We start from the raw sequence: 22,508 nt of genomic DNA on the forward strand, positions 1-22,508 counted from the left end.
TGGAGGTCTGAGGAAAACTTGGGGTTGGTTCTCTCCTTCTACCAGGTGGGTCCTAGGCACTAAACTCAGCCAGCACCGAGGGTTTTTTCTCTCTTGGGTGGGTGGGTGGGTGGGGCAGCGGTTTCCAGACAGGGTTTCTCTGTGCAGCCCTAGCTGTCCTAAAACTCACTTTGTAGACCAGGCTGGCCTCGAACTCGGAGAGCCATCTGCCTCTGCCTCTCAGAGTGCTGGGATTGAAGGCGTGCGCCACCTAGCTCTGGGTCTTAAACTAACTGAAGTGTAGAGCAGGTGTCGGCCCGCCTGGCACCCCGGACCCAGGCTCAAAGTGAGCCTTGCTTGTCAGGTGAAATGGCGGGTGAGAAGGACTGGAGAGATAGCTCCATGCTTGAGAGCACTGACTGCTCTTCCAGAAGACCTGGGTTCAATTCCCAGCATACTCTAGTCCCACAGGATTGATTCAATGCCCTCTTCTGGCCTTGTTGGGCACCAGGGACACTCAGCGCAGACATCCACATAGGCCTAACACCCATACACATTAGAAAACCAACTGCAGAAGCTATGGCTAGGTCTGTAGTGCTGAGTTCTCTTACGTTGGCTGAGGCTCTGTGTCCCAGACCTAAGCCTGCTCCCCAACTCTGTCTCCGGGTGTATGTTCAGCCAAGGCAAAAGCCCCAGGGCAGTCAGCATTCCCAGATCTTTGCAGCCAAGAGAATGCCTGCAGTCACCCACAGGGGCAGAGAGGTCTGCTGTTCCTAAGGGGAGCCCCAGGACAGGCGAGAGAGAGGATCCCCTACAGCACAGAGTGGGCTACACAAATGCCTTTCCCTCAGAATATGACTGGGAGGGGTACAGATCAGGAATGGGACATATTGTCTCTGCACACTGCACACAAGAACCCACTAGACTGTCTCCAAAGGACAGAGGCCACTACTTAGTGGGATGGATAAGCAGTCACCAAGGCGTTAGATTCCAACATGCTGCAGGCCCGAGTATGGGGCCCCTGGACTTTCGCCTCTGCCTCCCCCAGGGCTGGAGGGCTGGAATCACAGGCCTCTCCAACCATGCTCAGCTCAAAGCATCTTAGTACTGGGTTTTTTTGTTTTTGTTTTTTGTTTTTAAGACAAGGTCTCCTGCAGTCAACTAGCCCAGGATGACCTTGAATTTTGATTCTTCGGCCATGGCCTCCTGACAGGCATGGACCACTTAACCTGGCTTTCAACTTGACATGTGCTGAATTTTTGTTTTGGAGGCACAGCCGGGCCCTGGTCTCCTGCCCACACTCTCAGTGCCGGGATCTCAGGCCTGCTCTGCCACGCTCGGCTGCACCAAGCTGGCCTCTACGAAGCCCTTTACACGGAGAAATTCATCGCGACCGTTAGCGGCAGTTCCGGGGGGCCAGCAGCGCACAGTACATCCCCCAGCTGGAGACACTGAAGCTTCTGGACGTGGGAGGGGGGGCCTCTGCCCCACTCACCCGATCACAAGGGGAGCTGCCTGGACATGGTGCACAAGTTGAAACTAATACATAACGAGGTTCGTTTTTCGTTCCCTCGGCTGCAGGAAACACTTTACAAATCGGCATTGTGTCAGGGGAGCTTTCGGCACTGGGCCTTCCTCAAAACCAGACCACAAGATATGGGGGAGGGGGGCAGGGGAGGGGCCACCTAAGGGTCAGGTCACTTAGACAGCAGAGCAACCTGAGGGTCAACTCTGTGTCAGTCTCCTGAGCTCCAATACGACAGTGCATGCCACCAAGCTTTTCTTTCTTTTTTTAAATGAGATCAAGTCTAATTTTTTTTTTTTTTTTTTGGTTTTTTTCAGGACAGGGTTTCTCTGTGTAGCTTTGCGCCTTTCCTGGAACTCACTTGGTAGCCCAGGCTGGCTTCGAACTCGCAGAGATCCGCCTGGCTCTGCCTCCCGAGTGCTGGGATTAAAGGCGTGCACCACGAGACCAAGTCTAATTTAACCCAGACTGGCCTTGAATTTACTAAGTCACAAAGACCTGGCCCCACCCCCCACTGCCATACACCACACCTGGCCTACGCAGGGCTGGAACTGAACTCAGGCTTCCATGCGTCTACTAACCGACCACACCCCCAGCCATGAGAACTGGTGCCCATGACCCTCTCCACCCCGACCACCACGGTGCTCATCTACCAGGCCCCCAGCACAGGAAGCCATCACGCCACCTACTTGTCAACAAGCCGGGTCTGGATTAGGGACAGTTCTGTTGTGTGCTGTGACATGGGTAATGTCCCCAAAGGCCCCAAAGTGAGCATGACCACCAGCCTTGGCGCCGGTGACAGAAGGGGTGCGTGCACCCCTGAAAGTAACACTCAGGGGAGCAGCGCCTTCTCCACTGTGCCCTGTGACCCCGTGCTGCCCACTACGGGCCAAAGAGCATGGTCTGAAGGACCTCAGGTAAGAAAGGAGGACTCTCCCTCCTGGTTGGCACTCCCGGGCCTCTTGTTACCATGACAGCTGAGACCCTGCTGCTGGCACTCCCCCACCAGGGAATGCACAGAGAGCACTGGGGTACCATTGGGGGCAGGGAGCCAGCAGGCCTGCCACCCCTCACAGCCTTGGGTGGCCGCAGCCTGAGTGGGCACATCTTCCCGTCTTCCCTTGCTCTGGGCAGCAGATGGCGTCTAAGTGCAGGGACTCCAAGTCCCCTCTGTGGTGAGGCTTTTACCTCAGTTCTGTCTCCAACACTGGTAAGACACAGGGGTGGAACGGCTGGCTGGGCACCGCTCTGGGAGGACCCGGGACCGGGAACAAAGGCATCCAATCTCGGGACCGAGGTGAACACCCCAGCCTGCCCTCCACCACCTCCTGCAGCCAGCCCACACCCCCGTGCCCAGACACTCACATGAAGACAACTTAAAAAGAATGAATTTGCGTGTGAAAGGCATGGGTGGATTTTATTTATTACCCTATATCTACAATTTGAGGTAAAATATAAGGAACACATAAAAATGCCTAACTCTGCTACGTGTGATATAATTTCCCATAGTCATCGTGGTGCCCCGCCGCGCCCTCACATCCTCTAAGTCTCCAGAGCTGTGATTCTCTACAACTGCTCCGTCCGGGAGCTTTCAGGCCCAGAGGGTGTGAACACGGAGGTGCACACGAGCCTGCCTGCCTCACTCCCCACACCCGGCCAGACAGACAGACAGACAGACGCCCTGCCCGGCCCGACTGCGTCCCAGAGCACCCCAGGCCACTGTGGCTCCCAGCTGGGGAGGGTTTAGTGAGCCAGCTGCTAAAGCATGCATACCTGACCTCCGACCTCTGACCTTCAGGGCACACCCAGACATGTACTTGCTGCAAAGTAAGGGTGAAAAGAGGCTCTGAGAATGTCTCCTCTCTGCGGAGACGCTGGCTGCTCACTGGCCGTCCCGTCGGGTGAGGCGGCCAGCCTTGCTCTTAATTGCAGCGAGAACAAGAGGAACCATGATAGAGCTTAGGCAAAGGCTTAGTCAGACGGACAGACAGCAGCCCTCCCGCGGGGCGGGCGGGAAGGGGAGCCGAGTGCGCGATCGATCACGGAAATGATTTTCAAGAGAAGAACTAAAGCACTGACTAGCCCGGGCTTCTTCGCTGCGGAAGCCAAGATGCCGGGTTGGAGGAGTGTACTCCACTGACTGGAATACGCGCCGCGGCCCAAGGCTCTGCCCAATGCATAAAAAAAATCTACGAGTCGTCCCTGCCATTCCCTGTCTCTTTCCAGCACGGCTGTGAAATCCTCCTCTAGTGCATCCCCAAGCCAGCCAGGCACGCGCCTCTCGTCACGCTGCTGCGTAGTTCAATTCACAGAACCGCTGAGAAAGTAGACATTTCTATCTAGAAGTAGAAAAGAAGGTTTGTATAGAAGGTATTTCTGTTATACAAGTATATTACAGAGCCGGCAGGCGGGGCCGAAAGCTCTTCTCCACCACTCACTGGAAGCCGAGCTGCAGAAAAAGAACAAAGAGGCACCGGGTCAGCCGGACAGATGGACGGACGGACGGACGACAGGGGAGACAAGCCTCGCACACCCTCACACACGTCGGATGAGAGTGCCGGGCTCAAAGGCAGCTGTGAAAGCTGGTCTGGGACCCGACGGGCTGAGGCGGTCTCCTCGCTCCCGGGCTACAGATAATGCTCCCGTGAGTGGCCAGGTCACGCTCACCCAGTCAGCAACAATGGCGCTGGGCTGGTCGCTGGCCTGAAGAGGTCAGTCCAGAGAGGGGTGACCTTGGCATACAGATCCAAAACCTGTCCCCCAAGGAGGAAGACTTCCACCTTACCTCCCCCCCTCTATCCCAAGACAAGCCACACGATGTAGCCTGGCAGTCATGACAGATCCACCCGCTTCTACATCTCGGAGTGACAGAAGACGACTCTGGCCTGCGGCTCCCAGCTGGCCTGCACTCAGGCCTGTCAGGGCCATGTGTCCCCTGAGCGTGACCTCCCCGCCACCTTGGAGCTAAAGCAGAGTGGCAGGTGCGTACCTGCTTGCAGGGGGGTGCGGACCACGGGGAGCTGGGGGAGGCGCTTACCCTGGAGACGTGTCTACCACGTGGGGTCGGGCTCCTGCTTGATCTGTGAGCTCCCTTCCGTGTCTTTAACTTCTGGAGAGAGAAAAGGGGACGATGAGCTGCGCTACTGATGGGAGCCGCCGGCTGTAAAGGGAGCCACACAGACCTAAGATTGCCTGGAAGCCGCCAATGTGTTCTTATGGACCCCAGGGCCTTGCCCATGCCCGCCAAGTGTTCACCTGAGGCTCAGCCAGCTCATGACTTCATTTGCAAGTAACAGATTCCATATTGCTTTGTGTACTTGGGGTCATGCCCTGTCTAGGCGAGAGGGATCTAGAATTTAGCCAGAGCCACGGAGGACAGACAGAGGCAGCCTGCCTGGAGTCTCCACTGAAGAGGTCTTATCAATTTGGGGCTGGACGGACGGTTCAGCAGTAAAGAGCACTAGCTGCTCTTCCAGGGGACCTGAGTTCGATTCTCAGCGCCCTCATGGAGGTTCACAACCAGAGCTAGATTCTGGGGCGTGCGTTTCACAACCACTTAATTCAGAGTTAGATTCTGGGGTGTGTATGGTTCACAACCACCTAACTTAGATTCTGGGGTGTGTATGCGTGTGTGATGCCCTCTTCTGGCTTCCTTGGGTACTGCATACACATGGTCACCACACACAGCAGGCAAAAACACCCATACACGATAAACACAACACAAACCCACCACCCGGCCAAGAAGTGACAGCATGAACACCACAGTGAACACGTGTGGTCATGCTGTCCTGAGCCACCAGTCACTCCAGATCTCTAGGACGGGAGCGGCACAGCCCTTACCTTCTGTTGCAGGAACTTCCAACTGGCTCACCTCAGCGGACTCTAAAGAGAAACACAGGAGGTCTCGTTTGGACAATTTTCAAAGGCTGCTTTAAACTATCTACAAGCCGAGAAGGAGAGGAGGGGGAGAAGGAAGGAGAAGGCCCCGGGGATGGAAACAGCCTGTCAACTTTCTTCTTCTTGTAATTATCTGGTTATTTTGTCTGCGTGTGTGTCTACCAGGCACATGTCTGGTGCCTTCAGAGCCCCTGGAACTGGAGTTAAAAGACAGTGTAATCCACCACATGGGTGCTGGAAACTGAACCTGGTCCCTCTGGAAGAGCAGCCAGTGCTCTTAACCGCTGGGCCATCTCTCTCCAGCCCAAGCCTCCACATGCGTGTGCACCCACACGTGCACAAATACACACTTCAACAGGTGGCCCTCTCATTTTGATGTTTTATTTTAGGCCACTGGTCTTGAGCACCAGGATATTACGAATGACCTGGGATCACAGGTTTACATGGTCTGGCCCAGTTACCATGCAGGAGCCACAGCTCACGTCTCCCAAAGTTTACTGGCCTTCTTACTCCCTACTGCATGGCAGGAGAGGATGAAACCAAGTGTGACTTTGAGCGTGTGCAGGTGTGCACTGGACTGAAAGCAGGCAGAGTGTGAACCAGGACCTGGGGCAGCCATGTAAGCAGGGCCCTGTGCTTCTCTTACCTTGTATCACAGGGCCCTCGGACTCGCTCTGATCAACCAGCTCTGCAAGGAAATGGGACAGTCAGATGACCTAGTGACCTGTGACCTGACCACCCCTATGCTGGCCTGTCAACCCCGCAGGTAAAGGCCGTCGGCACACCTGACGACCTGCGATGGATCCCTGGCCCCCTAAGGTGGAAGGGAGAAGTGACTGGCACAGGTTGTCTTCTGACCACTGTGCAGGAAATGGCAAGGTCTGAGCACCTCAGGACCCCACACAAATAAATAAATGAGAAGGGAAGAGGAAAAAAGAACACTAATGATCCTAGTAGACGCCACCAAAATCACAAATTTCACAGGAGTTACCATAAAGTCGAACCACAGAGTCCTGTACAGGACAAAGATAAAGCTGAGCGTCATACATAGGAACCTCTCAACAGTAGGTTACGAAATACCATGTTCTTTGGAAATTAAAATCATACAGAGGTACAGGAGCTGGTCATGGTGACGATGGCAGGTGGATCTCTGAGTTCGAGGCTAGCCTGGTCTACAAGCTGAGCTTCAGGTCAGCCGGGGGACTATGTGTCCTGTCTTAAAAAAACCAGAGGAATTGAAATCTGCAAGGGAGATTCGATAACAAAAAATTACCATGGGCTGTTAAAATTGTGTGCATATGAAGCCTGGGTAAGCATGCATGCCACAACGTGTGTGTGAAGGCCAGAGGAGAACTCTGTGGAGGTGGTTCTCTCCACCTTTATGTGGGTCCATCACCAGCCCTTCCTCCCTTTCCTTTTGAGGAGAGGGTTTCATGTGGCCCAGGCTGGTCTTGAACTCTATCCTGATCCTCCTGCTTCTGCCTCCCAAGCACTGGAATCACAGTTTTCCTCCTCCAGGCCCAGCACTCTGTGGCCCTCAGTCCTCCTGAACTTTATTGCTGTGACTGCATAATGGAGCTTTATTAGCCCAGGCAGGCCCTGGCCAAGTCCTGCTCCTAACGAGCCCTTTCAAAATGGTCTCCGCCCACCCCCCTCCCCCAGCTACCATTTTCTGACCATTTTCTGCAGTCAGGCAACAGGAGCAATTTCACAAGGAGGCAGCGCACTAAGAGGTGGAGGACGTCATTGTTATTCTGCGGGTTGCACCCGCGCCCACACCCACACCCACGTGCACTCTCGGATCCCGAGAAACAAACCGAACCAACCCAAACTTCATGAAATACTCACGGTTATTAATCACAAGTCCTGGAAATGGTCTAAAGGGAAAAACAAATTGTATAATGTAATGTTTTTATTTTTAAAGAACATTTGCTTAGTTTATGCTATTTATATCCTACTTTATAACCTATGGAAGAGACATAGAAGATGCATATGAAATTGCTATCTCGTGACAGTGACTCCAGCTGTGTTAATATGCATCATATTCAGTGTACACATCAGTTAGTTATAACTGGTTACATGGAATGTGTACAGTGCACATGGCAAGGTGAGCTGCGTTTGATGTGTTGTGTGACCAGTTACCTTTAGCACATGTGGTAGGATATGCAGGTCACTACTGGAAAGTGCTACAACCAGGACAGGTATGGTGGCACATGCCTTTCATCCCAGCCCATGGGAGGGAGGCGAGCAGGTCTCTGAGTGCAGCAGGAGATCCTGGTCTATAGAGTGGGCTCTAAGCCAGTCAGAGTTACATGGTGAGACACTGTCCCACCCAACACCCACCAAAAGGTTCACTAAAGTAGGAAGAAAACAAAAAAGTGCTCCCCCTTGGGGGTGGGGTGGCTGGCTGGCTGGCATGTCACAGGCGCCATCAGATAAAATGACAGGTCAACCGACCATCAGCTGCCGGGAAGGCCCTAACCACATGCTCGATGACCCCAACTTCTTCCATGACAATTAACAGGTATTTGAGGTTTTGTAGGCGCCATTACTCTGGTGGTTCATTAAAGCGGCATGAGAAAACATCTTGAAAATGTCAACAATTTGGGCTGCACCGCGAGGTCCTGTCAGAGAAGCTGACACAGGCAGGCACGGTGGCCCACACCCCTAACCCCGGAACTGGGAAGGCAGGGAATCTCTGGGGCTCTGAGCCAGCCAGGGATCCAGTGGGACACTGTCCAAAAACACCAAGACAGTCCACAGGAGCTGAGCGTGTCGGTCGGCAGGACACTGGGCTGGTGACCCGGCACTAACCAAACAGTGGCCAGGTGAGGGAGCTCAGGCAGAGAAATCGAACGCTGACTAACTAAACGCGTGCCTGTCACCTCGTCACCCATGCGCTGCTTTGCCGACACCTCTGGGAAATGCCAGCCTTGTGGCCTCCTCCACACACGCTCTGACTAAGCAGGGAATTCTCACCTAATGACAGTGAACTTGATAAACTCAGCAGAATCTAAGATCCTTCTCATGGAGCTGATCTCCAGGTAACTGGGGGCTTTGAAGGACACCCCGGGGGGCATGCCATCGACCACCACACAGCCGGGATTGATGGTGATCTTCCTGTAGGGAACCTTCACAGGGAAGCCCATCCCAATAGCTTCACCTGCAGCGAGACAAACAGCACAGGGACCGGTGACGTCATCTTCACAGCAAGCAGACACAGAGCGAGCAGCCGCCCTGGCCATCAGGCGGGGCAGCTGACATCTGATGTTGTCTTAACGCACAACTCCCCAACAGAACACTAACGCTTCACAACTACCTGGCGGCAATCTACTCAAAGGCTTGGATGGAACCAGTTTCCTCGACGGTTCTAAACTTACCAAACTTCCGACTGAAGAGGTCGTTGACCTGCTCCCGCAGCTGCCTGGCCTTTTCAACTTTGGAGAGTCGTTCATTATCGTCATCTGAAAGGCAAGAGGAGAGCTGAGAGCGTGCTTGCAACCGACTCACGTGTTTTCTAGAAAGGTCTGTAAGCCAGGCGTGGCATAGCACTCCTTTACTCCCAGCATTCGGGAAGCGGAGGCAGGTGGATTTCTGAGTTCCAGGCTAGCCAAGACTATATAATGGGACTCTGACCTTTAAAAAAAAAAAGGGAGCCGGGCGGTGGTGGCGCACACCTTTAATCCCAGTACTTGGGAGGCAGAGGCAGAGGCAGAGGCAGAGGCAGAGGCAGAGGCAGAGGCAGGCGGATCTCTGTGAGTTCGAGCCCAGCCTGGTCTACAGAGCGAGATCCAGGAAAGGCGCAAAGCTACACAGAGAAACCCTGTCTCAAAAAACCAAAATAAACAAACAAACAAATAAGCAAAGGAATAAATAAAGGGAGGGAGGGTTTCCACATTATGACATCATCAAGACAAAAAGAAATAACCATAAAATAACATTAAAAAAAAAGTTCTAAAACCAACTCAAAAGAGTACAACTCCATTCCTGTTGCGCAAATATCCCCGACTGTTTCACACCGATTGTTTATTAAAGAGATCTTATTTACTTGGTTTTTTAAGACAGGATTTCTGTGTAGCTCTGGCTGTCCTCGAACTCAGAGATCCACCTGCCTCTATCACCCGAGTAAAAGGTGCGTGCCAGCACCGCCTGGCTAAAAAAGATTTTATCTTTTCAAAGATTGCTGGGTGTTTGGCCTGAATGTATGCCTATGCACCACATGTGTGCCCAAGGTGACGAGCAGCGAGTATCAGGTCCCATGGGAATGTGTTACAAATGGTTGTGAGCCATCATCCAGGTTCTGGGAATCAACCAGAATCCTCGGGAATAGCAAGTGCTCTTAACCACCGAGCCACCTCTCCAGGCCCCACAGAGACTTTTTGAAGAACAGAGACCCGGAGTAGTGAGCAGGGCTGAATGGAGGTGCAGTGCCCGGCAGCCAGGCTGACGGAGGGATGGCTTGGGTGAAGCATACAACACGCTGTACTACGTGAGCTGTCCCCAAAGGATTCTGAATCCAAAAGACTCCACGATGCAGGCAGAAATCATACCTGGAATCGTCACCTGAATGATGTTAAGGTCTTCCACACCTGATGCAGTAGTATTAATGTTGGGTGAGGAGTTTATCTTCCCTGAAAGCAAAAGCTAAAGATTAGGGTTCAGACAAAACATATATAGTCAGAGTTTTCTCTAATAACCCAAAGCCGCATGCCCACGGTCAGCCGCAAGCTGGCCGCAGCCTGGCCCCGTAGGGCTGGTACTTGCATGCTGATTTAGTCCAGTAAGACACTAAGGAAGGCAGACTTTCTGACGGGGCCATCTTTCTGCTCTGCTGTGTCTTGGTGCACAGCGTTCACTGCTCTAGAATTAACGACTGCCCAAGAGCCAAGCTGCCACGCTGCTGCCCTCCAAGGACACTCACTCGGAGGGCTTTTGGAAGAGGTGCTCTCTTTGATGGCCGTCTCGAACATCTCAGGTCTACAAGCAAGAGGAAAAAGGCATGGGCTGGTTAACCCAAGGCAAGCCACCCAGGGAAGGTGCAGCATGCTGCATCTGGGGAAGGTGCAGCATGCTGGAGCGTGCAGCTCTGCAAACAATGTGCAGCACTTGGGTGCAACCTGGGCCCAAGCAGGCCAACGACACCGGCCTCCACTGCTGGTGGACCCTCTCTGGACACACCAGAGTCTCACTGCCATCTCCTGCCCAAGGTGAGAGCACGTCATGAGAATCAGTGTGAGACCCAAGAGCAGAAACAGGAAACGCCCACTGCCCACTGCCCGGGTACATGCATGAAGAACGCATGTGCAAATAACACCCTGCCTCCAAACAAACAAACACAAGGGGCTGTGTCGTATGTACATGTGTGTGCTGGTGCCCAGGCCTGTGTGTGCACAGGCCAGGGGAGGGCGCCCAGAGTCCTTGTTAATCTCTAAGTTCTTTCAGAGGATCTTTCCTAGAACCTGCAGCTCAATGACCACCCCAGGCAGCAGGCCCCAGTCATCCTCCTGCCTCTGTCCAACCCCCAGCACTAAGATTACAGGCTCCTCCCAGCATATTATGAGGGAGGTGGTGCCTGAATTCAAAGCCATGCAGCAGGCACTCTTAACCACTGGGCCGTCTCTCCACCCCTTAGGCCCCTGAAGAGCTAGGTCAACCCAGCCCCCGGACGTCTTCTCCACCTAAGGCCTCACTTTTTAATGATGAACTTGATCTTGGCCTTGTTCCGGAGGATCTTCTCCAGCCTCGGAATGCCGAATGTGGATGGTCTTCGGAAGGGCACCCCCTCGGGTAAGCCTTCCACGTAGAAGTCTTCCGGGAAGGACTCGAACAACGCGAACGGCACTTTGACTGCCTGTTTAAGGCCAAGAGCTTCCCCTGTAACACACGACGACGACACTCTCGTTCCGTAGCACGACTTAGAAAGCCACTGCCACATCCTGCAGCAGCTACAAATCCGTATGTTCGGGAGAAATCATACTCATTTCAATTGTGGAAAATGGTCTTGGAATTCTTGATACTCAGGGAAATGGGTAGAAACGGAAGGCTGAAACCCAATTCCGAAGACATTAAACGCCAAGTTCACACCCTTTCCACTAGAGAACTATTTCATGTCTGATGTTCCCGGACAAACCTACCGCATTTTTCGTTGAAAAGGTTTTCCACCTTCTGCTTCAGGTCTGTGATTTTGGCATTCCAGGCCTCTGTGAGGAGAGAGCAGCAGCCACCGGTCAGCAAGGTCTCCAACCTTATCGTTTCACTGACTGAATTTAATTCTCCATTCCCTCTGTTCTGAGACAGGGTCTCACTCCGTGTCGGCCTCCCGCGTGCGGGGACTGAAGGAGCACGCCAACCCCCTGGTTTGGTCTCCTTACTTTGTAGCTTTACAAAGCCCAGGAGAACACACAGGAGTTGTTTCCCTCATCCACATGTGTGTCACTGTGTGACAGACATTTTAGAGAGCACGGAGGCATGTTCCCTTTCCCCCTATCCTGCTCCCGGTGCATCCACGTCCCACAGACAGCTTCACTCCTTCCGCATCATGTATCCACACGTGATTCTAAGTCTCCATGGAAGAAACACACAGGCCGGGCGGCGGTGGCTCACGCCTTTAATCCCAGCACTCGGGAGGCAGAGCCAGGAGGATCTCTGTGAGTTCGAGGCCAGCCTGGTCTACAGAGCAAGATCCAGGACAGGCTCCAAAACAACATGGAGAAACCCCGTCTCGAAAAACAAACAAACAAAAAGAAACACACAGGCCGGGCGGTGGTGGCGCACGCCTTTAATCCCAGCACTCGGGAGGCAGAGCCAGGAGGATCTCTGTGAGTTCGAGGCCAGCCTGGTCTAGAGAGTGAGATCCAGGACAGGCTCTAAAACCACACAGAGAAACCCTGTCTCGAAAAACAAACAAACAAAAAGAAACACACAGCTTTGTAATACGGCTGTCTTGCCCGCCCCTCCAATCCTCATACAACTAAACTAAGCTGTCAGGTTGGATTACCAACAGTCTGACCCATGCTGAAATGAACAAAGGATCTCTCCTGGCCTGTTACAGTGTCCACCATGTGCCAGCTCTGGCTCTGGGTACATGCAGCGACCCAACTTACAGTCCTCAGGCACCTCTGGGGTGCACACTTTGTCCACGGCCCACAGGAAGAGGAGCCTCAGCCACAGCACAGGAGAAAGCGAAGGTACCAGAGTCACACTCCGGCAGCCCGGCTCTTGCTGCATGTGAAAATCTGACACACACTGAATCACCTGAGAAAAACCACTGTCCTGCTGACACGACACGCTAATTCTTTTTTATCTGAAATGCTGAAATCGAGAGAAATAAAAGACGTATTTACCAAAGGAAAACTCTCTCCCCCGAGGCTTGAAGGGAACGTTTGAACCGTTGGTCTGGGTAGGAGTTCGAACGGTGGACGTTTGAGGGCTGTTGTTGTTGGGGCCTGGAGAAAATTCAAAGGCGAACGAACCACAGTCACCGGGCAGGTGCTCACTGTTGTTAGTATGTGACAAAAATTACAGCACATGCATGCACACGCACGCACACACACGCACACGCACACGCGCACACACACACACACCTGAACGTTAACTCAGCTGACCCTAGGGTTCCGGCTCCTAAGACCCGGCACAGATGGGAACAAAACACACAGCCAGGCTGTGGCTTTGCATCACCAGCCCCTGCTCCCACCCCTGCCTTCCAGGAAGGGGCCTCCTGTGTCTCTGCCTCAACATGTATCTGGCAACTAGACCAAAGGCAGCGTCATCTCCTTGTGGACCAGGACCTTAGAATGAAACCTCCGGCTGAAGCAGCGTCTCTGATGATGCTCGGGTCACCGGAGCTTGGCCCGGGTTTGGCTTGGCTTCTGGGTGAAGTCTTTGGACTAACAGGAACATCACATGCACTTTACAAGTGATCACGAGGAAGGCACAGAGTCCTGGGACAAGTCACCCTTCTCAGATCTTCTCCAAAAACAGCAAAGGAAGTTTATTTTCCCCATGGGCCACTGCTCAGCAGGGGTGTTTAATCCGGTTCGCAGGGTCCATTATTTACCAACCAGTGGACACGACTGTCTCTCACTTTGCTTTGAGAAGCTGGGCTCTGTACAAGTATAACTAAGTGGGGACGGCTGAGAGAACACCGGAAAGTGAGGATCAAGGGACAGGGGGCCCCTGGGGAGCTGTCCCTTCTGCATCAATGGAAACTGTGCCCAGCAGTGGGCTCAGGACACCTGTTCCTGTGTCAGTCAGGCCAGTGCCGCCCACCAGAGACGGGAAGGAGAAGGTACGTCAAGACGCACACCTGCTCTGAGCAAGCGCACTGCCGTTCAAACACCGATAAACACATTCCACCAGAAGCAGGAAAAACAGGAAAAAGGATGGGAAACATCTCTGTGTGCTACGTCTGCCTCACTTTATCATTATGGAAAAACAACCCGAGAGGTTCTCCTCAAGTATGTTTTCATAGGACCCACAAGTTACAAACAGGCATCAATTATGTCAGGGAGAGAGCTCAGTCCCTGAAGTGCGTGACTCCAATGCCCGAGGACCTGAGTTTGATCCCTAGCTAGGTGGATCCCTGGGCCTCAAAGGCAGCCAGTCTAGCCTACCCAGCTAGATCTAGGCCTAAAGGGAATCGATCTCAAAACATGTGGACAAAGTTCCTGAAGGTGACACCTGGGATATCCTGTAACAATGCACACCTCCACACACAGGCGCGCGCGCGCGCACACACACGCACACGCACACGCACACACACACCTGCACACGCACACACATACTCATGCATTAAAAAAATCCATAAACTTAGCATCAGCTGCTTTTTATACATAACACCTCACATGCACAGACGTTCCGGAGTCCACACAACTGTGAGGTGAAGAGCCATGAGAAAGTGGGCAGCGCCTCACCTTCCACAGTGACCTCAATCTCAGGCACCTTGGAGTTGCTGCCAGGGCTTCGTGGCCGTTTGGGGGACTGCAACGCTGTAAGGCAAAGTGCAAGGTCACCTTTGCAGGCTGCATCGTGAAACGCAGGTGTGTGTGTGTGTGTGTGTGTGTGTGTGTGTGTGTGTGTGTGTGTTCGCGCGCTCTATAAATGCGGAGTATTGGAAGCCATACAGTCTGGCTCTTTTCAAAGAAACCTGAAGCATTAAACGGGTAGTGTAACCCTCCACATGAGTGCCAACAAGCTGTGGAGACATGAATGAGGGGGGATGCAGAGAAAAGAGGAGAAAGAAAAAGATCCACGAAGTGAAACAGCTTAAAAGAAAGAACCTGAAGGCCCACGGGGTCAGTGGAACAGGACTCGGGTGACATGGGACAGCAGCCAAGAAGGCCGTGTGTTCATGCCCTGGGGTGCTGCCTCCCTCTTACCTTTAGTGTTGACTTTGCTAGCCATCCCAGGAGGCAGGTAGGACACAACTAGCTCAGGCCTAGAAAGAACACACAGTGCGTCACTTCACACACAGCACAAACAGCCAGGACCGTGTCTAAGAACGGAAAGCGCATGTATTGGTGTTTTCGCTGCATGTGTGTCTCTGTCTGTGCACCATGTGCATGCCGAGGGCCCAGGAGGTCAGAAGGGGGTGCTGGATCCCCAGGACTGGGGATAGACAGTTGTGAGCTGCCGTGTGAGTACTGAGAACTGAACTCGGGAGGAAGAGCAGCCTCTTAACTGGAGCCATCTGTGATGGTGTGAATGAGAATGGCCCCCATGGGCTCATGAATCTGAATGCTTAGTCACCAGAGTGGCACTATTTGAGAAGGATTAAGAGGTTCGGTTTTGTTGGGGTAGGTGTGGCCATGTTGGTGGAAGTGTGCCACTGGAGGGTGGACACCCAGGAGGCCACACCAGGCCAGTCCCCTCCCCCCCTTCTGCTTTTGCATCAGGATGTAGCTCTCAGCTACTTCTCCAGCACTCTTGCCGATGATGATAATAATGGACTAAGCCTCTGAAACTGTAAGCCAGCCCCCAATTAAATGCTTTCTATTGCCTTGGTCACGGTGTCTCTTCACAGCAAAAGAACAGTAAGACAGAAGTTGGTACCGGGGAGTGGGGTGTTGACGTGACAAGCCTGACCACGTGAACTTTAAACTAGAGACTCGACTGAAGGCTTTAAGCAAGGATTAATGGTAGTAGGAATATGGAAACTAGTACTGAGGGCAAGGCAACCGTGGGGGCCCAGCTCAAGAGGTTTCAGAGAGGAAGACTATCAGTACGTGGCCTAGAGGTTGTTCTTGGGATATTTTTGGCAGAGAATGTGGCTGCTTCTTTGTGACCTGTCCTAAAAATCTGCCTGAGGTTAAATTGAAGCGGTCTGGATGAACGCTATTGGCAGAGGAGACGTCCAGACGCCCTGGTACTGGCTGTGTCGTGAGGTTATTAGTAATCACTCTTCGGTAGAACTCTAATGAACAGGAGCAAGCTGGACAGAGAAGTACAAAGTGTACAGTATGAGGAGGGAAGGGGCACCAGGAGAAGAAATGTGGCTAAGTCCAGTGCTCAAGGAGACAGAAAAACCTGATGCTAAAGGGAATAAAGGGAGTAGTGACCTCAGGGGAAGACTCCACCAGCTAAGCTTTCAACCCGGGAAAAGGAATTAAAGAAAAGCTTAAGCAGTGACGGAAACCATAAGCAGAAGCTGATGATGAAAACGTAATTGGAGGACTGGGACAAGTTCAGCCCCATCAAGCAGAAGAACTTAGATTTTCGGCCACGTGGTTCTGGCTTTAGAGTCAAGAATACAAGAGAGGGGTTTGGAATCTCCCTCCATGGCTAAGGAAAGCTGCTGAGGCCAGGCGTGTGTCAGGGGTGTCCCTGCATGGAGGCCCAGAGAAGGGGCCAGGATTGCCCTGGAGACCCCAAGAGCTGGAGAGGCCAGAGCAATGGGATACTGTGGGGGGCCCCAAATGGCGTGACCACACAGCTGCCGTGACAGACTTAGGGGCCCAGACACAGCTTCTGTGACAAACTGGCAGGCAACACCCGGATCCAGGAAAAGCCATAAGCTGAGCCCATGGGGGGGGGGGGGGGGACACGACCAGCACCTAAGGGAAAATACCTGATATTCCGAACATTCCCAGCACACACCTGTACCTATACACATAGACAAATGTTAGCCAACCAGAGTCCTGAACCCTGGAAATCCCCTCACCCCAACCTCTATTATGATAAAAACCGCACCCTGCCTGGGTTCATTGCCTCTGTGTCAGGCAGACAGAGACCAAGCTCCTCCAAGCTTGAAATAAAGGCTCTTTGCTTTTACATATGGGATTCGGTCTCTGTGGTGGTCTTTTGGGGATCCCAGAGATCTGAGCATAACAATACCTGCTGAGGAGAGCTGCTAACAGGGAATGGAACCAGCCCAAGAGAGAGAAGTGTGTTGTAGTCAACAAAGCTGAGAGGAGTTGGAGATCTGAAGAGCGCTTTGACATCAGACATGGAGACGCAGAGCTTGGGTTTTGCCCAGCTGGGTTTTGGTCTTGCTTTGGTCCAGATTTCCTTACTGTGCTCCCTTTTGGAACGGCAGTGTATATATACCCTGTGCCATTGTATGTTGGAAGTATGCGATCTGCTTTTTATTTGACAGGAGGTTACAGTCAAGAGCCTGCCATGAGACTCAGGAGAGACTCTGAACACTGGGATTTTAAAGAGTGTCGGGACTGTGAAAGACTCTGGGGACGTCTGTAGTTGGACTAATTGCATTTTGCATTAGGATGTGGTTGTAACACTATGGGGGCCGGAGGGCGGAATGTGGTGGTCTGAGTAAGAATGGCCCTCATAGGCTCATGTAGTTGAGTGCTGAGTCGGCAGGCAGTGGCCTCTGCTGGAAGAAGGGTGTTACTGGGGGAGCCTGCTGAGGTTTCAAAAGCCCACACTCGGCCCACCGCTTGTGGATGAGGATGTAGCTGGCGGCTACTCTCCAGCACCATGCCTTCCATGGCTGCCATCATGCTCCCCACCAGGAAGAACATGGACGAAGCCTGTGGAACTGTAAGCTAGCCCTAATGAAAGGCTTTCTTTTATAAGAGTTGTCATGGTCACAGTGTCTTTACCACGCTAGAACAGGGACTAAGACAGCCACCTCTCCAGCTCCTGTGACGCCTTTAAAAACGGCAAATGAACACGAGATCAATTCCTTCAACCACTGACTCTCCGCGGGAAAGTAAGGGACTCCATCACTGATGAACTGGGGAAACAGGAGACGGCCTGGGCTTTAGCGGAGAGAGGATCAGTAGAGTGACTGCCTAGAATCTATCATGAGGAGGTGGGGCACAGCTCAGCAAGAGAACCCTCTCCTTGAATCCCCCCACAATGAGGAGCCAGGGCCTCTGCAGCAGAGCGCTTGCCTAGATTGTGCAGGGTCCTGGGTTTGACCCCCAGTTTGGCAAAGCTCGGTGTTCTGAGCCTGCATGTGCCCGGAGTGAGGGATTGCAGCCTCTCTCTGCAGGGCAGGGGGCCTAGCCAAGAACTCTCCTAGGCACAGCAACTAGGACCACGGCACATGGCCATGGGGGCAAAGGCAGCTTACTTTTTAACAACAAACTTGATCTTATTGCTGCCACGGACAATCCTCTCAAGGCGTGGAATCCCAAACCAGGTGGGGCTTCGGAAGGGGATCCCTTCAGGCAGCCCTTCCACATACAGAAACTCCGGATTTGATTCGAATACAGGATAGGGCACCTTCACTGCCTCTGTGAGGCCAAGAGCTTGAGCTGAAAGACAAAGAGAAGCGGACTCATGAGTGCAGAAGTTCACACAGGCCTGGATCCCTTCTGCTGGTATCTGTAATCAACCAGGTCACACTAACTTCCTGGCTATCTAACCACACGGACAACTAATAAGACCTAGCTTAATATAACATGGAAATAAATAAAAAAGAAAAAAAAAAGTCAGTGTTGGAAAGATAGCTAAGTAATTAAGAGGCACTTGTTGCTCTTTTAGAGGACCTGGGATTCAGTTCCCAGCACCCACATGGTAGCTCACCACCATCCATGACTCCAGTTCCAGGCATCTGTTTCCTTCTTCTGACATTCACAGGCATTAGGCACACATGTGGTACACATACATATATGTAGATCAAACATTCATACACATAAAATAAAATCCAAGAAAGCTAGAATTTTAAAAGTGAATTAAATTATGCCCCTCCCCCACACCCAGAGATAGGGTTTCTCTGTGTAGCCCTGGTTGTCCTGGAACTCACTTTGCTGGTTTTGAACTCACAGAGATCTGTCTATGCCTCCCAAGTGCTGGGATTAAAAGCATGTGCCACCCCCAACCGGCCCATTATTCTTTTTTTTTGGCTTTTTCCTAGACACGGTGTCTCTGTGTAGTTTTGGTGCCTGTCCTGGATCTCGCTCTCTTGACCAGGCTGGCCTCGAACTCACAGAGATCTGCCTGCTTCTGTCTTCCGAGTGCTGGGATTCAAGGCATGTGCCACCACCGCCCGGCCCATTATTCTTTTTAAGATTCGTATTTTGTTTTGCTTTTTCAGGGCAGGTTCTTGTTATATAGCCCATCATATATTAGTCCTCCTGCCTCAGCTTCTCAAGAGTTAGGACTACAGGCATGAGCTACCATAGCCAGGAAAACAAACAGTACTTTGAAAATGACGTTTTTATTTTCTCAAGATTTATTTATTTATGTATTTTATGTCTGAGAGTGCTCGATCCGCATGTACACCACTTCCCGTCATCCTTTGTTCTCCACGACGGACTGGAGAACCAACTGAAACCGTCCTTCTCTACAGCACTCCAGAACACTGTCAACCCCTCTAAGCCAAGGCGGACGGTGAAGCCATGTGTTCTCCAGGTGAGAACGGCGGCCCTAAGGGACTCCGACCCCTCCCTCTTCCTGTGACACAGGAGAAAACAGGCAGAGAGACATGAAGTACGCGGCTGGTTTCACGAGTGCGCTCAGTACCAGAAGTAAAGGAAGGCCCGCTTTCTGGCACCTTCCTTCACTACGGTCTGAACCTCTAAAATTCATTCGGAACACGGCCACTGTCTGTAAACTAAGACGTAACCACTATACCTCACTTACCGAACTTCAGATTAAAGATCTCTTCCACCTGCTTGCGAAGCTTGGTGATTCTGACATTCCAATCTTCCTTGACTGGAAAGAAGAAGCAAAATCGCATGTAACCAATAATGCTGTTCACAGGATTGACACAAATCATAGGACTTAGGGACAAAAGAGGCGCCTTCTTTCCAGTGACTGACACCGTGGACTCCTGCTCCAGGTAGGACATGGCGGTGCCACCCTGAAACCAGAGTAGCTGCCATCACTGATCCTGTCCCATCTCTACCGGGATGGCCATAGGCATCTGCCAGTGAGGACCATGGATGGTGCCGGGAGGGCCCACACTGTGGCTAATAGCTAGTGTGGCTAGTAGAGTTCCCATTACATAATGCTCATCTCTGAGGGTGCCACCAATTTAGACAAGCATGTAGGCACTCAGTAGAATGAGGCAGGAGGATCGCCAAAAGTCTAAAGCCAGAGCAGGCTATAAAGAGTCCCTGTCTCAAACAAAAAGCAAAGCATCTGACATACATGTGAGCACACCTAACGGGGTAGACTGTCTGTCACACAGGGTGCAGAGGATGTGAAATTCCTGGGTGAGGTATACACATCTCCAACAAGTGAGAAGTCCTGCCATGGCCTATGAACATAAAAACATCAGCTAAGGAATTTCATTTGTTTTTTGAGCTAGGGTTTCTTTGTGTAGTCCTGGCTGTACTGGAACTGCTCTGTAGACCAGGCTGGCCTCTGCCTCTGCCTCCCAAGTGAGCCCCCACTGCCCAGCATAAGAAACTTCTGAAGTGGTTACTGTGGCCAAGCGGCCAGGCTGCTGTGCTGCCCTGGTACGAAGGCCTAAGGCTCTGGAGACAAGCCTGCAGCACCCCCTCCACGGCGCGGGAACATCCCAGAAGACAGGTGTAGAAATGTCCGGGCTGGCGGGAGGGGTGGAGTGTTGGAGAACTCCTCAGGCATGGTTTGACCTCAGAATCAGGATCAATGCCAGCCTGAGCTACAAAGTGAGTTCTAGGCTAGTCTGAGCAACTTAGAAGGCGTCTATCTCAAAATCAAAAGGCAAAAGAGTGTTAGGGACATCATTCAACATAGAGCTCTTGCCAAATACACGAGCACTGGGCATGGTTTCCACCAATATGGAAAAAAAAAAATCTCCAAAAATATTTAATTATTTAAATAAAAGGAAGGAGCCAGGTGGTGATGGCACATATCTTTAATCCCAGCACTCTGGAGGTAGAGGCAGGCAGATCTCTGTGAGTTCGAGGCCAGCCTGGTCTACAGAGGGAGTTCCAGGACAGCCAGGGCTGTTACACAGAGAAACCCTGCATTTAAAAAAAAAAAAAGAAAGAAAGAAAATAAATAAAAAATGGAAAGAAGGAAGGAAGGAAGGACGGAAAGGTGGATGGACAGACAGACTGACGGATGGACGGGTTCCGGGCAACCATACCTGGCGTATTCGTCCGTGGTTGAGTCACTTCTGTTGTACTGTGAGTCAGGAGTTCGGGCCTGCGAAAGTATGAGCAACATTAGTGGTCAGAGTACTGAGGAGCAGTGTCCAGACCCGCACACAGCTCTACACGCTCAATTACTTTTTCGTATGGCCCACTCTGCCTTCTGGGCCGCGAAACTGACCATTTTGGTGACCACTCTGAAAACGGCAAATTCAGGTGGATTATGGGGTCTCTGCAGAAACAAAGGTGTGCCCGTCACTTTCCCTTCCACACCAACTCCCCTGCCACCGCTTGTCCTACCGGAGCTGGACGCCTGGAACACTGCTGTCCCACGTCACCCCACCCAAATGCGTCCGGGAGTGAGTGCGGCCAGCCTTCTGTGCTACACACACATCACCAACCTGCAGCACACCCTTCAGAGCACAGCCACTGTAACCATGACACAGTCGCGGGGCGGTGGTGGCGCACGCCTTTAATCCCAGCACTCGGGAGGCAGAGGCAAGTGGAGCTCTGTGAGTTTGAGGCCAGCCTGGTCTACAGAGCGAGATCCAGGACAGGCACCAAAACTACACAGAGAAACCCTGTCTTGAAAAATCAAAAACAAACAAACAAAAATAAAACCATGAGAGGTGCTGGAGAGATGGCTCAGCAGTTAAGAGCACTGACTGCTCTTCCAGAGGTCCTGAGTTCAATTCCCAGCACCCACATGGTGGCTCACAACCATCTGTAATGAGATCTGCCGCCCTCTTCTGGCCTGCAGGGATACATGCTGTATACATAATAAATAAATCTCTTAAAAACAAACACATGACAGAGCCAGCACAAAGGACCAGCGGGGACTTTGCTATACACACCGCTGTGTGTGCCGTCCTCCTCTGCGGTGACATCCCGCTCCTCACACTGAGAGTGCAGCCGCAGCTGACCCCCTGCCTCCACTGCCATCAGCTCTACACCAATGACAACCTGGGAGTGTGCCCACCCTGCATTCCAGATGCTCTCTCTCTCTCTCTTCACTGCCCCGAGAGAGTATTGAGCTCACAACACAGCTGCTCTTGGACCCCGATTGGCACAGCCCAGTACTGTACTAGAGAAACATTTGCTCAATCAGCTCACGTATGAAACGTTGCGTTTACCGTGTACACAGAAAGAACCACTCGGGAGAAGAGACCCATCTTCAAATGTCAGAGAAAAACATTATTACATTAAATCCGTTCCACAGTTAATAATCTTACCTCTTGATAACAAATTTAATCCGATTGCCCACTTGGATGATTTTTTCCAGTCTTGGGATTCCATACCACGAGGGGCTTCTAAAAGGAATGTTTTCTGGAAGTCCTTCCACATAGAGGTCATTGGGGTGGGCCTCAAATTTTTGGTATGGTACAGCCTTGGCTTCAGTGCTCCCCAGGGCCTCCGCTGTGGAGAAGGAGAGCAGGTCAGGAGACACAGGCGGAGTCACAGACAAGGAACACCCCCGGGCGAAGCTCAAACACACAAGAGCCAGCCTGGGCTGTGAGCCTGGAATCCGGCACTCAGGAGGCTGAGGCTGGGGGATATGGAGTTCCAGGGTAACCTGAGCAGCAGCAACAGGAGGGGGGGGGGACCCCAACCCTGTG

The 22,508-nt window shown here is 52.2% G+C and overlaps 1 protein-coding gene across 26 annotated transcripts in view; it reads right to left on the minus strand.

Moving 5' to 3' along the window:
- Positions 1-2,894: 2,894 nt before the first annotated feature.
- Positions 2,895-22,508, minus strand: part of Gtf2i (general transcription factor IIi) — a 97,799-nt gene continuing 78,185 nt past the window's right edge. For all 26 annotated transcript variants that reach the window (XM_076560569.1, XM_076560584.1, XM_076560582.1 and 23 more), the window contains 18 exons: positions 22,125-22,308; positions 20,889-20,947; positions 19,451-19,522; positions 17,937-18,120; positions 14,779-14,837; positions 14,314-14,388; positions 12,745-12,846; positions 11,536-11,601; positions 11,092-11,275; positions 10,323-10,378; positions 9,952-10,032; positions 8,782-8,865; positions 8,381-8,564; positions 7,250-7,278; positions 6,048-6,089; positions 5,345-5,386; positions 4,542-4,613; positions 2,895-3,953 (listed from right to left, as the gene is read on the minus strand). In XM_076560569.1, coding sequence (XP_076416684.1) covers positions 4,555-4,613; positions 5,345-5,386; positions 6,048-6,089; positions 7,250-7,278; positions 8,381-8,564; positions 8,782-8,865; positions 9,952-10,032; positions 10,323-10,378; positions 11,092-11,275; positions 11,536-11,601; positions 12,745-12,846; positions 14,314-14,388; positions 14,779-14,837; positions 17,937-18,120; positions 19,451-19,522; positions 20,889-20,947; positions 22,125-22,308 — 1,562 coding nt within the window. In that variant the 3' untranslated portion in view covers positions 2,895-3,953; positions 4,542-4,554. The remainder of the gene's footprint in view (positions 3,954-4,541; positions 4,614-5,344; positions 5,387-6,047; positions 6,090-7,249; positions 7,279-8,380; positions 8,565-8,781; positions 8,866-9,951; positions 10,033-10,322; positions 10,379-11,091; positions 11,276-11,535; positions 11,602-12,744; positions 12,847-14,313; positions 14,389-14,778; positions 14,838-17,936; positions 18,121-19,450; positions 19,523-20,888; positions 20,948-22,124; positions 22,309-22,508) is intronic.

This window comes from Peromyscus maniculatus, chromosome 23 (genome assembly GCF_049852395.1).
Source record: "Peromyscus maniculatus bairdii isolate BWxNUB_F1_BW_parent chromosome 23, HU_Pman_BW_mat_3.1, whole genome shotgun sequence".
Taxonomy (NCBI): Eukaryota; Metazoa; Chordata; class Mammalia; order Rodentia; family Cricetidae; genus Peromyscus; species Peromyscus maniculatus.